The 17,138-nt window shown below is 39.5% G+C and overlaps 1 protein-coding gene across 1 annotated transcript in view; it reads right to left on the bottom strand.

Moving 5' to 3' along the window:
* Nucleotides 1-17,138, bottom strand: part of tenm3 (teneurin transmembrane protein 3) — a 228,391-nt gene that overhangs the window by 38,258 nt on the left and 172,995 nt on the right. Inside the window, exons 15-18 of the mRNA XM_079811553.1 lie at nucleotides 12,594-12,713; nucleotides 10,025-10,286; nucleotides 3,474-3,741; nucleotides 1,647-1,790 (exon numbers count right to left, since the gene is read on the bottom strand). Coding sequence (XP_079667679.1) covers nucleotides 1,647-1,790; nucleotides 3,474-3,741; nucleotides 10,025-10,286; nucleotides 12,594-12,713 — 794 coding nt within the window. The remainder of the gene's footprint in view (nucleotides 1-1,646; nucleotides 1,791-3,473; nucleotides 3,742-10,024; nucleotides 10,287-12,593; nucleotides 12,714-17,138) is intronic.

Here is a 17,138-nt window from a genome sequence, read left to right as displayed (position 1 = left end):
CATCTAATCATGCCATATTGCCTGTGGGAAGTGTTCTCCCACACAGACAGACAGGTCAGATTATTCTGACATGTGATGGGTGCTTGATGACTGCTCAAATCATTATTTATTTTTGTTGATTATTTTGTTTCAGTTAACTTCTCAACCTTTGTTTTTATTTTTATTCTGTAATAGTTTTTGTTTTTTATTACTTATTTTTTCAGTCTTAAGTTGATTACCGTAATAAATAATTGTATCTTATGTTAATTATGTTAAACGCATCCCTATATATTATAAAGTATATCTATAATTTATTTTAAACTCACTCTCAGATTGAGATAAGCAGACTAGTACAATTCCTCAATGCCCTCCGTGTTTCGCTCCAGAGAGTTCATTTCCAGAACCATTACACTGTACTAGGCCTGTTCACATACCCCCATCAGAGGCCCACTTCACTGGGTAATTTATGGCCTGCCCTCGTGGATTCACCAGCTCCCAGCTGTCCATCACTGTCTGCGGCCGTCCCAGTGAGGACGTTTTTTCTTCTCTCACTAAAATCTGTTCTTTTTCTATGTGTCAGATCTCAAAGACTGACATATGAAGCATTGTTATATACATATTCAAGGATTTCTGAATCCATACTATAGACCAAATGCAAGCCACTGGCCCCTCTGCTGAAGCTCTGCAATAAACTACAAAAGTTGTATTGATCAAACATGAGCCATATTATATTTAAGAGCTACAGTAGAGAGGAAGAGTTTTTGTGAATAACATACATTTTGGTCTGTTCATCACACTAACCTATCGTACGGCTTCAGAAGCCTAGGAATAGTCGATATGGTTTACTTTGATGCTTTTTTGTCCCTTTGCATTGAAACATTACCACACAAGAAAATAAGAACAACATGAAGGTGAGTAAAAGATGACAAAAAGTTCAATTTGTGGTGAACAACTGCTTTAAGAGATGAGATTTTATCATGTAGCCAAATGGTAGCCATTTCAGTTTCAGTATGAGCTTACAACAAACATTTAGCCCTGGAAAGGTGAGCATGCTCGCCACCATTGAAACTATGATATAAGAACAGCTCATCATGTCCCCTTGAAAGGGCTCAAGGGTAGTGAATAAAGAGGTTCAACCTTTAAGCAAGGTACATGGGGACAACCTCTGCTGATCACCCTTTTAAAGCCTAGATGAGGGATGAGACTCCATAAGAATTCATCAAGGCAGTCTCTTCCCAATGACACGTGGCCATAAATGTTTGCTGCAGAGAGCACTCCAGACTGCTTCGTCTGGGTGAAGGTCACTCACATGGAAATGTCAAATGTCTCTTCATTGGCATTCCTGAGACAATAAGAACGCTGTGCCGATATAGTTCCACTTCATCAACGTCATTTAAAAGCAATGACACTAATGAGCGCTCATTTAAACCTTATTAAAGGTTTTATACCCATGTCATGTTAATAACTTTCAACACGCCTTATTTAGAGGAGGATGGAGAGGTAAGGCAAGTGTATTTTAATTTACTTTTGTTTATATTTGGGAGTGAGTGGGTAAACACATGGTTTCAGCTAATTGCCAAGATCAGTGAACTGCGCATCTTAAAATCAGAGTAGGAGTGCAATGTTTGTTATTCCTTGGAGAAGTCAAAGGTTAGAGGTGGGCTTACCATTCTGAACATCCAAAACGTGGTGTTTGTCCAGCATCCATCCTCCCATGTTTGAGGCATCAAGTTCATAACCTTGCAGGATGGCTGTTCTTTTCTCCCACAGGATCAGATCCAAACAGGACTCATACTCAAATCCCACAGATACTTCAGAGAGACAGAGAGAGGTTGGTGTTATTCATGTATGCAAATACATTGTATAAACATCATATCAAATGCAGCCTTCTAGAGAACCCGTGCAAAGTAATCAATACAGACTAAGTCTAAACACCACATTAAGAGGCATGCAGATAAATCATTATATAAACATTGAGCTGATAAACCGCAGTCGTTGCCAGGCCTAATCAGATGTCCTACACAATATCAATTCATCTCTACTGCAGCCTGCCTGAACACTGCAGTGTCTCTATCATAACTTTCGCAAATCTCATAACAGATCTGCGCTTCACCAGGTGCAAATCGTTTTAAAATTTATAACTGTTTTCAGCCGATCATATTAAGAAAGCGACCTTATGTCCCCCGGAGAGAATCAATACGCGCACTGCTATTCGTTGGGCAAAAAAATTACCTGCTTAATGCAATTGGCAAACCAAAGCCTGATGAGAAGGTGAAAGCCAATCAATACTCGTGGGACCTAGCTAACCCATTTACAATTTTACACAGTTCACTTTGTAAAGGCAGAATTCATTCCTGATTTAGTGAAAAAACATGTCATGTGGTTCAACATCTTTTGAGTTTGTTTATGTGAGGCGCTGAAAAGCATGTCTAGTTTAGTCTGGCCTACTGCCTGCCACATCATCAGCTGAAAATAAACGGAGGCGCTGTCATCAGCAGCTGGCCGTCTTTCTCAATGCTTACGTGAAAAACAAAGCCACAGATTCGCCTCGATCTTCCGCAGAACAGAAAGAGTTATGTTGTTCTCTGTGGTTTTGCTGATGGGTAATCATACAAGCTACAAAATACAGTCAGCATAAAAAATGCCACAGTGAAAAAAAAAATCTTTCAGAGGGGAAAAAAAAATCTTCCTGTGCTATTGTTGGCCTTAATCATAACTGCTTTGTTTTCAATTTACACTCCCTATTTGCATAGGTATATTTAAGGAGACATCCCATAATGCAACTGTCATAGTGGCATGGGCCATTAAGCACATCTACATTCTTGCATGTAACAAATTCAGCCTTTCTACAGAGGGTAATTACATTATTCCTCTACTCTGTGAATCTAGAAGAACAGCATGTGATAGATAGTGAGGTGGTTGTTTATCAGCTCAACAACACCAGCTAATTTAATATTAAATATTAGTAAAAACATGAAAAATGCTGCTAATTGGGAGGCATTTTTGGTATCGAGCAGAGGTGTGATGTGTCAATTTACACTAAATTAACAGTCAAAGAATCTTGCAAAAATATACTTGGATGAAAGTGAAAACGTTTTCACATTTAATTGTACATTCAATATTGAAAAGGAAAAAAAATAAATGAGTTTTGATGAGATTTCTGATTCACTTTGTACAGCGACCTGTTTAATCACAATTAATCTATCTATCTATCTATCTATCTATCTATCTATCTATCTATCTATCTATCTATCTATCTATCTATCTATCTATCTATCTATCTATCTATCTATCTATCTATCTATCTATCTATCTATCTATCTATCTATCTATCTATCTATCTATCTATCTATCTATCTATCTATCTATCTATCTATCTATCTATCTATCTATCTATCTAACAATCTATCTATCTATCTCTCTCTCTGTCTGTCTGTCTGTCTGTGTGTGTGTGCGCGTGTGTATTTGTCTCTGATCTTTGTGTATTTACTCACCCACAGCCTCTGACAGTCCGTAGACTCTTTGGTTGTATGCGTCCGTTTTGTCCCAGATGAAGGTGTAGGACAGATTTGGTTCCGCGGGGAACCACTTCTGAAAGAGGCGCCCCACCACTGCCACCATCAGGTGCACCTTCATGAGGTTAAAGGGGATGGTGGCTTGGGTCATGGTCACCTTGAGCACTGGACGGTAGCCAGCCGCCCGTGAACTCAGATACATGAGGTTCAGGTCGCTACCCGGAATCGCCGTCTCCTCCTGAAGAACCTGCACATCAAAGAGAGAAAGAGGTGAAGATAAATGAAAATGGGGAGAGAGAAGGAGTGACTTGGGAGCATCTGGAAGCGGCATTAGAGCCGAGGATGAGGACTCCGATTTTTCTCTCCACAGGATTAAAGCACATCTGTGCCTGTGTTTGCTCTGACCGCCATTTACTTGACATCTTGGATCTAATGAGGGAGATTTTCACGGGCGGAACATGCTTATATTTACATCACTGTCGGAGGCTATTACTGTACCGCATTCCACATGCTCGACCACGAGAAATAGTCAACAGACAGAGGAGTGTGGGCCACAACTTGCAGTAGAAGAGTTCAAACTGGATTGATTTCAGACTTCTAGACAGCTGGCACGTCGTACCAGATGAAGCACAAGCGTGCAGTTAGCGGCATTTAAAGGTGCCCCTGGTGAGGAGTCACCAAAGTTCAGAGCATTAGCGCTAATTTCTCTCCCTCTTTGAGATGCACAAAAGGAGCACAGGAGATGAGGAGCAGCTTGGATCAACAGAGAGATTCGGCATCACAGCTTTCTCCTCAAGTGCTTAATGAAAAGCCAGTCAAGCCACTGTGGAAAGACAGTAATCCCCCTGTCTTCCAGCTCATGGCATTGTCAAGTGTCCTACCGGGAGGGGACATTTACTTTTCTCTAACACAGAGGACAAAGGGAGCCAGAGGGAATTTCTTTTCTTTTCTTCTCTTTTTTTTGGTTTGGATGCCGCTGCACTTTTCCAGGGATCAGTAGAGGGGGCTAGATGGCTTTGGGAGAACCTTTGATATGCAGTCTGTGGCTTCGACAACAAAAAAGCCCAGGCAAACAGGAAACTAATGGTAGGTGGGGGATAAAATAAAAGGACAGCAAGTTGAGACAAAGTTTGGTGGTTTCAACTCACATTTTTCAGGTTTCACATTTACACACACAGACATGACCGTGGCATTATGCTCTCAATTTGAAAGGGCCAACGCTGCCACCCTAACACTAGCTGATGCCATCCACATGTGTGTGTGTGTGCATATCCTGCGTTCGTAGGTTTACTTAAAGGCATCTATAAGCCACAATGCATTCATGCTATGTACTGGCCTCCCCTCTGTGAACTTTGATTACAGAGTCTGAGCTAATAACATGCTTTACTCCGCCTGCTATAAAGCTCTTAATAAATGGCACCGCATGCGCTGCCGTGTCTCTACGTGTGTAGCCGTGTTATTCTTAGCCACGGGGGCAAGGGCCATAAGTGCATATGGCTGCATTAAAGCAAAATATTTTCTCATTTGCCAAATGAAAGGGAAGATGAAAAAGGCTTTGAAAGTTCATTTGATACAGCCCATTAAATGCACAGTAATAAAGACCAGATTGAGTTTAATCATCAGGCATTTTTTCACGGCAAGAAAGGAAACCTAGTGTTTCTGTGAGAAGCCAAAAAGCAGCCGAATCAATGCACTCTCTTTGCATTTAGAGGTGTTATGCCTTATAGGACTCAGTAGTTCCTAAAGCAGAAACACAAAGCAGGATGGGAAATCATATATCTTTCATTCACTAAACGTCTCATCTGATTTTCCACTGTCGCATAGAGCTTTTCTCTGGACGTGAAAACGTGCCGTTCTCCTCCAGCCAAATACAAATTTTTCCAGCCCTGCACAACGGCCAAGTGGAAGCAATATGCCTTCCCGTTTGGTGTCACGGCCGCTAAGCGTTACGAGGTCTGGCTGAAGGGGGCTGAGGGATGTCTGTTTGCCATTTATGTGTGACGCTCTGTGTAAAAAAAGACCTTGGAGGCCATTACAGCTGAGGCCCAAAAGCCCCATATTAAATGCTAACTTGGTTGGGTCTGATTACCCCTGTTTAGAGTTGCTCTCAAAGCAGGCTGTAATTCAAATCAGGGCCCATCTACTTTGATGAGTGGGGTTCCACAGAGGGGACAGACGCCCCTGTTGGGACCGAGGAGAAACATGGGAAGAGGAGTGTGGCCTGTTACATATGCTGCCGACAATAAGGAAACAATTTTTCTCCTTTATGTCTTGGAGCAAATCCGTAAGACAGCATATGTGTTGGCCCTGAGTGCTCGCATTACAGGGGATGTCTCCCCCCCCCGCCACATGCCACAGAAAGGTAAAAATGGAAAAGCCGGGTTATAGAAGGGATCAAATACACATCTGGACACAAGGTAGGGTGGAAGAGAAAATACAGACAGAGAAACAGACAGAACTGAGCCAAGTTTTGTGAACCTCTCAATCACCAAACAGCACTCATTTCACAGGAAAAAAAATGACTGAATGACTTTATTTTGCCTTTCTTTTTATAACTACAATTAGCTTTAAAGGATCAGTTCATTCAACAATGAAAATTCTATCTTCTCTCCTGATATTTCCTTTTTGGAAGACAAAAGGATACATTTTGAATAAAGAGCTGGTCACTGTTTCACATACAATTACAATGAATGGGGTGCAAAGGCACGATAACAGTATCATAAAAGTAGTAAGTAGTCCATATGAATTGTACGTTATATTCAGGGCTTGACATTAACTTTTTTGCTCACCAGCCACTGTGGCTAGTGGTTTTCCAAAGTAGCCACTCAGCATTTTCACTGGCCAAAATGTTGTTGTTGGCACTGTACACACCCAAATGATGAAATTTAGCTCTGATAAGGTTGTGTGTAAAGCTCCTTAATCTAGACAGAGAAACACTAACAGTTGCTTGTCTGAAAAAAATAAATAATAATTTTTGGTGTAAATATTATTTCTCAAGCAAAAGCCTAGTGAAATACATATCCATATTCTCATGTGATTTGACAGTTTATTTGATTAAATATAAAAAATATAAAAGCATCATACATGACACCTAGATGAACACTTTACAGTTGGTTTTATAACTGCAAGTAGGGGTGTAACGATTCGTTTTAACAACGATTCGATTCGTATCACGATTTGAGGTTGTCGATACGATTCAAGGACGATTTTGGTTAATTTAGAACGATACGATCCGAAACGATTCAGTGACTTGAAATCGATTCAGTAACTTTTTGGCCAAAAATTTTGTGACTGAAATAAATATCTGGATACTGGTCAGTGCAGGTGAAGTTTCCTAGATTCCTGTTGTTTCTTGTAAGGGAATCAGGTATAAATTAATTATGGATATAAACAAACAAGTAAACAACAATTAATGGCAAATGCATTAAAAAAATTTTGGAATAAAGTGCAACCGACAGTTTAGGTTGAATTAACAGGAAGTTAACCTTTTCTGCTCTCCTTTTCAATATTCAATACATTTTCAATAAAAGCACAGTAAGTGCAACCAACATTTCAACAGTAGGTTAACCTGCTACTTCTGCTTTTGTTTTCCAACATAAAAATATTACAATATTAATATCAAAAATAAAGTGCAACTAACTTCTCTTCAGGTTTAATTAATAGTAGGTTTACCTGCTACTTTTGCTGTTGTGTTTCAACATTCAAATAATATAAATACAATATTAATATCAAAAATAAAGTGCAACCAACATTTCTTCAGGTTGAATAAACTGGCTGAACCTGCTACTACTCTCAGTTTAATAAGCAAACAATATTTAACAAAAGATAAAATGTAACCAACTACTCTTCAATGACTCTACAGATTTTTTTTCCAAAAATATCAACTGATCAACATGATCTGACCGCAGAACACTTCTCTGTGCGTTCACTATGTCGCCAGCAGTACAAAAGCTCGCTCTGCTGGCACACTGGTGCCAGGAATGCACAGGTAACATTTAGCAAGGGTTAAAAGTACAGGTAGCTCTTTCTCCTGGTGGCTTGATAAATCTCGCTAGTTGGCTTCTCCTTTGCCATCCGCCATGCTATGTTTTGTTTTCTTAGCGCTGCTGCTGGTGCGAGGCGATGATGTCACAGATAGGCAGACTGAATCGAGTAACGTTTAATGCCTTTATCATTAAAAGTGCTAAGAAAAAACATCCATGTAAAGTCTGACGTGCTTAAATCCAATGCGTTATTTCCTATTATCGATACAATCGATTGATTACCTTTTAAAACGATGTTAGATCGATATATGTCGTCCGGAAGGCCAAGTTGCCGAGCACAGATCGATGTAGTTAGATCATAGGAATATAAATCGATACATCGATGTAGTAGATGAATCGTTACACCCCTAACTGCAAGTCATTCTCTTCAAATGCTATTTAAGCTAGAAACATGTATACCAATGTCGTATGTAACTTTTAGAGACGGTCCCAAAATTCATGAATAACGAACGTCCAACATCAAGCCAACTTTATGCCAGTCACATCAGATGCACTATGGTTCTACTGTGATCCTTGTTTGAAGCTATTTTGCAGCTGAAATAGAACAAAAACACTGTATGATGAATGAATCTCCTACGTACATCTCTGCTTTGTTGTTTATGATGAGAGTGCAGATTTCAGTGAGTGAGAGTGCGCTCTGAACAAAACTCTGGCGTTTCAGCGATGACTAATCTGAACGCCTCTGATTATTAGACATTGCATTCATAAGCTCAACAGAATTATGTGTAATTGGTTATAATGCTCAACATGATTATAACAGATGCCTTTTGAGAAGACTACAATAAAATTCAACCGGCGGCTAGTGGGAGTGACTGTGTTACACGTCATAGCTGAAATCCACCCGCAAATGGTGGGTTGGCAGGTGTGAATGTCAAGCCCTGATTATATTCTTCTGAAGCAACACGAAAGCTCTTTGATGAACAGGCCAAATTTAAGTCGTTATTCCTCATCTCCAACAAGCCTTTAACTGAATGAGTCAATCATTCATTCGATTCATTAAAAACAAAAGATTGACTCATTCACAAATGAAACACCCCTAATTCTCATTCACTTTCATTATATTGAAAAGAGTGGCCAGGATATACTTTTTATATTCTTTCGTGTTTTAGAAATAAAGACAAATCACACAGGTTTTGAAATACAAAGTTCTATTCCTTTAAGACCTTAAAAATTGTTTTGTGAAAGACACAAACTAGGCATGGTTTATATTAATCTCCCCAAAGACACGGTGCTTTATTTGGTCTGATGTGGGTCCAGCTTTCATTTTTACACACAGGCAGCAAGAGGCTCGAGTCATTTTACACAGATTATGGAGGGGATAGTCTGTGTGGATTTGCACTGTAAAAGGAACAAAAGGAGGGTGTGCAAGAGGATATAAAATGCTGACCAATATCTCCTCAATATGTGGGGTTACGCTGAGGGCTGTGGTGATTTCTAGGTCTCGCACTAAGATTTAAAACTGTTTTTCCTCAGAGTACAGCATGCTGGGTGCAGAATGAGGGCAGAGAACAGACTGTTTCCTCAAATTTTTTTAGCGCCATCACTGTTCTCAAAGGCTCCTTCTTTTGTGAAAAACTCAACGGTGCAAAGAGCATGTCTAAACTCATTGCAGATTCATACTGGCTACTGCCATACCCTCTTCTGCACATGTAAATAAATGACCATTCAGTTTACAGCTGAAAACAATGTTCCATTGGTGGGAAGGATGTTTCAGATTTGGAGATCTGCATCACCCACATTGTTAGCCTGGTCCTACCAGACTCTCGTACATTTCATTTGTACAGAGAGTCTGGACACTCTCCATTGACAAGCGTTTACTTCCTTGAAGGCGGGTACTCTGTTGAAGTTTAAAACTATTGGATCTGTCTAGAGCCTGTCTGGATCTGCCATAAGCAATCGCCAACGTTTGGTCGTGACGTATGTTGTGCGCCGTTCGCCTCTGTTTCTCACATGGAAGTCCGTAAAAATAACTGTGCAGATTGTGCACGCCACCTCAGTGATAAAACTTCTGCTTTTCTTTCCGAATAGGGCTTCAGCCAACTCCTTCACCACTAACGGAGCGAGCTGGAAAATCAAACTTTTCCCGAAACCTGTGGGGAGGAGGGCCACAACATCATGGCCACCAACAGAACTCAGCAAAGATTGTTCTTGCTCCGGCTTTAACTTCTGGATATTCGGCAGCGGTGCCACAACGGAATGAATGGCTTCGCTCGCATCTTTCTCCGGCGCCATTACTGAACTACAACTCAAACTAGCACACAACATCAACGTCATCGTTCTCAGCCACTCCCTTCTGTTCGCTGATTGGTCCGGTAAAAATTTGTTCGGAGAAAACCTAAGAATATACCGCAGTCCCAGACGGAGTACTGAAGGAAAATTTAAATTGAGCGGAAGTACGTAGGAGGGCGGAGCCAGGCTACCACATTGTGGCTTGCAAGTATGAAATCTCACAATCACCCTCATTTAAGGAGTCAATCTAAGCCTTACCTGTGTTTCTGGAATGATGGGGCCGTTCTCGGGCGAGGATCTGAAAAAGGTGGAGAGGGGTGTGGCCACGATGAGAGGGCTGGGTCGAATGAAGCCACTCAGGTCGCAGCTAGGGATGTCATTCTCCTCTTTCTTCATTACCAGCGTGTCCATTACGTAGAAGACATTCCAAGGGATCCATTCTGTACGGAATTGCGTCAGAAATGGCGCCCGCTCGAAGCTCAGTGTCAGTGATGCTCCGCCATTGGCCAGAATGTCAAACCTGCAAAGATGAAACAGGAGTGTACTTATAAATTTCAAGACTTATTTCATACAGTTCATACTGATATACACACTTTTTAAGAAAACATAGAACTGTAATACTCTCCTCATTAGGTATGCGTAATATGCAGGTAATGTACTGTGGAGGTGATAGAGTGAGTAACTGAGATGAATTAGACATGAGAACTGATGGCTAGACTTGGTTTAATTGTCTCTTCCTTTAACCTTCTTGATCCCAGTGCGTGTCTCCTCTGAGCCAAGAGCTTCTAAGAAGGCCTTTTCCTTCCTGACACAGGGCCTAGCTACGGTGAAAAATGCATGATAATGTGGCTGAGCCTTTTTATCATTGCATTTGTGTAAAAGCCAAAACTCTCCCTTGGCTCTCTCTCTCTCTGTGTTGCCATGAGAGCCTTATTAGAAAGGAAATGAGTCAGGAACTGAGAGTACTGTCCTATATTCCAATATTTTGCAACGGCTGCAGGGGGGAAAGCAAGATAGGGCAGAAAATATGCATATAGAAGGGTAAAGATTCGCTCACGCGTGTGCACACGTACACACACGCAGAGCATCTGAGCGCCTCTGAATGAGAGGCTGCTGGTGATTGGTCCCTAACAGCTGTGTGGCTGGTACTCCGATTCCCTGTTGAAGTAAGTGGACGTGGAAGAGGTGTGGGCACGATTATCCACTGCCATTTTTACGGTCTGAACTGCTGTGGTGTTCAAGAGCTGCAACAGCTGGCTGAGTGGGCTAATCTCGGACACACTCCCTCTATCTATAGCCTCCCCCCTGTAGTCTCTCTCTTTCAGTCTGGGTTTCCTCTCTCCAGTCCAACCTCTTCTCTCATCACATTTTCAATTAAACATATCTCTCTGGCAGTCCCTTTCTAGCGCCTCTCTCTCTCTGTCTCTGTGATGCATATCACAGTCAAACCCCTCTCCTCATTGCGGTTACAATGTGCTCACGCGCTGTATTTCTCACTTAAAAGAAAACAACTATAGGATGAGCCAAAATAATAATATATAATAATATAAAAATTGGGTAATTATGTTGTTGGTCTATAGAACATAAAGGAGAATTTTTGAAGAATATACTAGCTACTCTTTTTCATATAAAATTATTTTGTTAATTGTAATAAAGCTGAAATAAAATATAAATAATACATACATAATAATTCTAACACTATTATAAATATTGCCTTAGCAACTAAATAAAATAAGTTTAATTTGAACAACAAAAATGACTAAAACTGAAATAAATATAAATGAAAGCTAAATAGAAAGAAAAAAATGACAAAAGCACTATTTTAAAACTAAACTGAAAACATAAAAAATAAATAAAAGCTCATTCAAAATATTAATTGATACTATGCTAGTAAATAAATAACATTGGTTCTAAGGTGGCAAAGAAGTACCAAAGAAAAGCAGTTTTGTTTGCTACATTTCAAATCTACTGAAGCTTTGTGTTAGAAACAGATTCTAGAATTAACTTTGCACTAAAAATCGTCCACTGTAGCCCTCAAATCAAATATGGCACCCTTAGATGTGTTGCATCAGGTATGATGTCAATGTTGCCACAGAAGAAAGTAAGTCATACCGGTTAGGGAACGACATGTAGGTGAATCAATAAAGAATTTTCATTCAACTATTTCTGTAAAGACTTGACCCTTATAGAGTCCATCAACTGCACCTAAATGAGTTTTCTCTGTGATTCTATATTTAATTGCACTGAATTAAATTCAAATTTCATTTCCTCTCTGCCTTTCACCCATTCAGTACTGACACATGATAGTACATGATGGTGGGTCCTAACAGTTCCTTCTCCTTGAACAAAGATGTCTGCATAAAGAGCATGCTGGTTACAGTCCTGAGGCCTTCATGATTGCGGCGCTGCAGCTCCTTAATAACACCGGGATTGGTTTAACAGTACGGGAGAGTGCGGCCCATTGGCTGATTGATTCCACCCTTGTAAATCCAATGCATTTTAAACAGGCTGTTTGCTAAAGCACTGCTTCCTGAAGCAATGCCTGACATTTTCATGAGATGATCTTAGTAGATAAGACAGCACGCTATAAAACACATGCACACATACACAAACGGTTGTGGAGCCATAAGAAGGTGTGTATTCAATCAAAAAAAGTGTATTCAATGAAAGTTTTCCTACATTTATGTATATTTTATGCATAACTAAGCAGATGGTTTTGATGACATCTGTACTCTGTGCTGTATTATGACATTCCGTTTTTCAAGGACAGAAGCCGTATGGAAATGTGTATAGGATATGTGTCTGCTTGTGTTTTCAATCAACCTACATGCCATCCTGCCGTGTGATGGTGAATCCGTGGTCTGGGTAGTGCACAAAGGACACGTTGACTCCAATCAGGGGCGTACCATCTGCAGTGAGCACCTGCCCTCTGATAATGGACACCAGGCTGCAAAACAAACATACACGGTTGGTAAGAATCCCCCCCGCACACTATTAATATGATTTACAGCATGACTGAACATGGATTCACTAAGCTTTCACTGCAATGTTAAAATGCCTAATCCACTGTAAATAACTAGAAAGCACACAAAGTCTGTCTCTCTCACACGCACTCACTCTATGCTTATTTATGTGACTCTTGTGCCCCTGTCTCTACAGGCGGCCATAATTCAGTCCCCTAAAGGCTGCTGTGGGATTCTTATGCCCTTAAATCCCAAGGCAGTTTTTCCTTCGAGGAGCTTCATAAGGATCGATGTGTGCAAAGCTTTTATATGAAGAACTGTAACTTTCCAACCAGGGGAATAAATACCTAAAATACTCCCACTTTGGGTCCCACTTTATATTAGGTGGTCTTCACTACGATGTAAAAACATGTGTATGTACACAATAAGTGCATTGTATCAAATTATTAATTTAAATGTTAGTACATAGTAGTTAAGGCCACCTAATATAAAGGGGGTTTCTTTTTTTTAATGAACACTTTACTTTCAAATCACACACACAAAACAGCTGTCAGTTCAAAGCAACGGGTGCATCAGAAATGAACTGAGCAATGGGTTACAAGATACCTTTTTACATATTTTTACTTAAACTGTTGAACTGAGGCATGAATGAATGACCAAAATACACATGTACAGAGATAAATTATTACAAATATTATATTATTTTAATGTAATCAAATTATTGGAATCACCTTTCTTTCTCTGTAGATATTAATATATTTAATCAATTGAAATTCATTTATTATTCATTGGCGTATCTATTTTGACGACAATTTTTTATCGATTAACATTCCTAACAAAATAATAAAGCAACCTGGGTTTTTTTTTGCACAGGATGAGCAAGAGAGACCTGCTTTAGCTGTTAATCAATGGCAGGAAGGCGGAGTGTCACTTCACCACAGTGCTGAGGACACCTTGCTCTACTTATTGGATGATTTTCCAGGTCATTACTGCTTTTCTGGGGGCCTAATCAGCAGAGAAGCAGTGAATCAAAGTGTGGCATTGCCCCTCAATTGAAGCTGGGATAAAGGAAGTGAGGAAATGACCCCAGGGTCACATGCATAGGTAAACATTCCATAAATAAGCTGCCATTCCTCATGATGTGACCGTAACTCAGAAATCCCATTTGCTTTGTGTGAGATAATAAAACAATAGTGTCCAGTGTTAGCTGCCACAGTCTGAGTGTCCTAAAAGCATGCTGTAATTCACCCTCTCAGTGCTGTATTTCTCTCTCTCTCGCCCTAAACACCACACATCACACAACTACTAGCTCTGCATTTCATGTTCATGACAAAACCAAGGTTAATTGTATACAGTGATAGTTCACTTTCTCACCCCCAAGTTGTTCCAAACACAAAAGAAGATGTTTTAAAGAATGATGGTAACTAAACAGTAAACGGTAGCCATTGACAGGCAGGGGGAAAATACTATGGAAGTCAATGACTACCATCAACTGTTACCAACATTGTTTAAAATATTTTCTTTTGTGTTCAGGATGGGTAAATGATGATAATAATAAAAATTATAGTGACAGAACGGCTGCCTCTCCCTCGTTATTAGCGCCACCCCGTCCCTGAAATCGTCGCCCTTCGCCAGTTTCCAGGAAACTGGAGCGCGGAGAGACTCCCGCGCCGCCAAAGATGTGAAACGCCGGAACCGCTCTTTGTTCTGGAGACGCCGCTGACGGGCTAGGACCGGAGAGAGAAGCACGTGCGGCCGTCGGATCCCGCACCTTACCTGGACCTAATCCTATCCGTTCACTACCCTTCCTTCACTATTGCCTGGCACACAGAGGACACCAGATCCCCTGTTTTGTTTGTCACTTTATAACCCCTTTTTGAACAGTTTCTTTGTGTTAGTAAATGCCTCTTCTAGGCCTGACGCCACACCCACAGTGTCTGTCATTTGCTCCTCCATAATATATTAAATATATATGGGTGAAATTAAAATACAAGTGTGCAAAAATTATAGATTTTCACGATGTTGCCAGGAGGACATCTACCAAGTTGCTCTGGGTTATTCACTTCATTCTTAAAGAGATAGTTCCGCCAAAAATGACAATTCTGTCATCATTTACTCACCCTCAAGTTATTCCAACCCTGTATAAATGTCTTTGTTTGTTCTGCTGAACACGAAGGAAGATATTTGGAAGAATGTTTGTAAACAAGCAGATCTCGCCCCCCATTGACTACCATTGTGGGGAAAAAATACTATGGTAGTCAAGGGCTGCCGAGATCTGCTTGGTTACAAACATTCTGATGACAGAATTTTCATTTTTGGGTGAACTATCCCTTTAAAGGGGTCACACAAATGCACTCTTCTCCGCTTCTCTGGACCGCTGACCCTCTCAATGCTCCAGTTGTTTTCCATCCAAACCTCACTGCTTAAAACACCTTCTATTTTGCCAACATGCACCACGCAGAAGCTTAATCTGCTTAAAAGGCCCCTTAGTGATGGGAAGCATGTAGCAAAATGAAAACAAGACATTTTCATGTACACAGGCAGGGGTTTGCTGAGCCAGGCACTTAAGTGAACGGACGGCTGAAGATGACATAGAAGAAACATCTGGAGTGAGGCTGCTGGGATATACAGGGTGTGTGACAGATACTTAATTCCAGAAAATTGAGGATCTGGCACTTTTGTTCCGGTGGCATGTTGTTTTACAATGTTTATGCTGTGAATCAATAGGTAGTTACCCTGAGGAAACGCACAAACAACAACTTTTTCTTAGCTGGATTTTCTTTGTTGACCCAGAAGGCAGAATGAGGAGATATACAGTACCTGTCAAAAGTTTGGAAACATTAAGTTTCTTATGTTCACTATGGCTGCATTTATTTAATAAAAAATTGAATAGAAATAGAAATATTGTGATATACAATATTTCAAATTCAACTGTTTTCTATTTTAATATATTTTAAAATATAATGCATTCCTGTGATGTCAAAGCTGTATTTTTCAGCATCATTACTCCAGTCCTCAGTGTCACATGATCCTTCAGAAATCATTCTAATGATTTGGTGCTCAAGAAACATTTCTTATTATAAATATCAATGCAGTTGTGCTGCTTAACCTTTTTGTGGAAATGGTGATACTTTTTGCAGCGTTCTTTGATTAATAGAAAGTGCAATGAAAAGTATTTATTAAATAGAAATCTTTTGTAAAATTTTAATGATCAATCAGTCTCTTTTGATCAATTTAATGCATCCTTGATGAATACAAATATGAATTTCTCTCTTTTGTTAAGCAGCAAAGTTTTCAACGATGATAATAATAAGAAGAAATGTTTCTTCGGCAGCAAATCGGCATATTAGAATGATTTCTGAAGGATCATGTGACACTGAAGACTGGAGTAATGATGCTGAAAATTCAGCTTTGTCATCACAATTGTTTGAAAATGTAATGTAATTTCACAATATTACTGTTTTTTTTTTATTTTTTGATGAAATAAAATGCAGCCTTGGTGAGCCTAAGAGATTTCTTTTAAAAACATTAAAAATGGTAATGTTTCCAAACTTTTGACAGGTACTATATATATATATATATATATATATATATATATATATATATATATATATATATATATATATATATATATATATATATATATATATATATATATATATATATATATATATATATATATATATATATATATCATTATTCACAATAATGGCCTTTCTTCAGTCAGCCAAAATATATATCTGTGCTGTGTCCTTTTATCACCATTTGTCCTTTTAAAACAAAAAGCAGCCTAGGATAAAAAAAAAACCCCATGTACAAATCAAACTAAACTTCACAATGAATACAAAAACCAGAGACTGTAATGTTTACTTAAACATTTATATTATTTAGTGAGCGATTATTCTATTTTATCATGAGCTGGGAGGATGAGGGAGTCTGGTACACATGGTTTGTGTTACATTCGATGACTGCCAAACAAACTCTCTAGCCAAAATGACCGATATTCAGTGCAGATGTGCCCCGCGTGGGTTTGTGCATTTATTTTTAAATCACATTAGTCTACACCTCCCCTTATCAGATCAGCCTTTATCTTGCCACAGAGGTACTTAAAGGTTTAATGTCCTCACATATGGGGCACCGGCATTGGGCCTATTAAACTCTTTGTTGTAGCTAATCGTGTTATCTGTCATGACCGAATCACAGTTGCCAACCAATTTTTGAAAGTAATCAAGCTAACTTTAATGTGATTTCCATCTTAACAGAACATGTGCATCAAGTTATGCATAGGAGGCAGGGAACGAGATAAACAAACTGATCGTTATTGCATTATTATCACGTATCAGTCAAATTGAAATGTGACTGCGAGCATTCGTGGTGTCACAGAAGATCAGTCAGTCTGCTTTGTGTTT

The sequence above is a fragment of the Gobio gobio genome (genome assembly GCF_949357685.1).
Source record: "Gobio gobio genome assembly, chromosome: 3".
Taxonomy (NCBI): Eukaryota; Metazoa; Chordata; class Actinopteri; order Cypriniformes; family Gobionidae; genus Gobio; species Gobio gobio.
The sequence above is the reverse complement of the archived record's forward strand: the minus strand, read 5'-3'. Positions and strand labels throughout refer to the sequence as shown.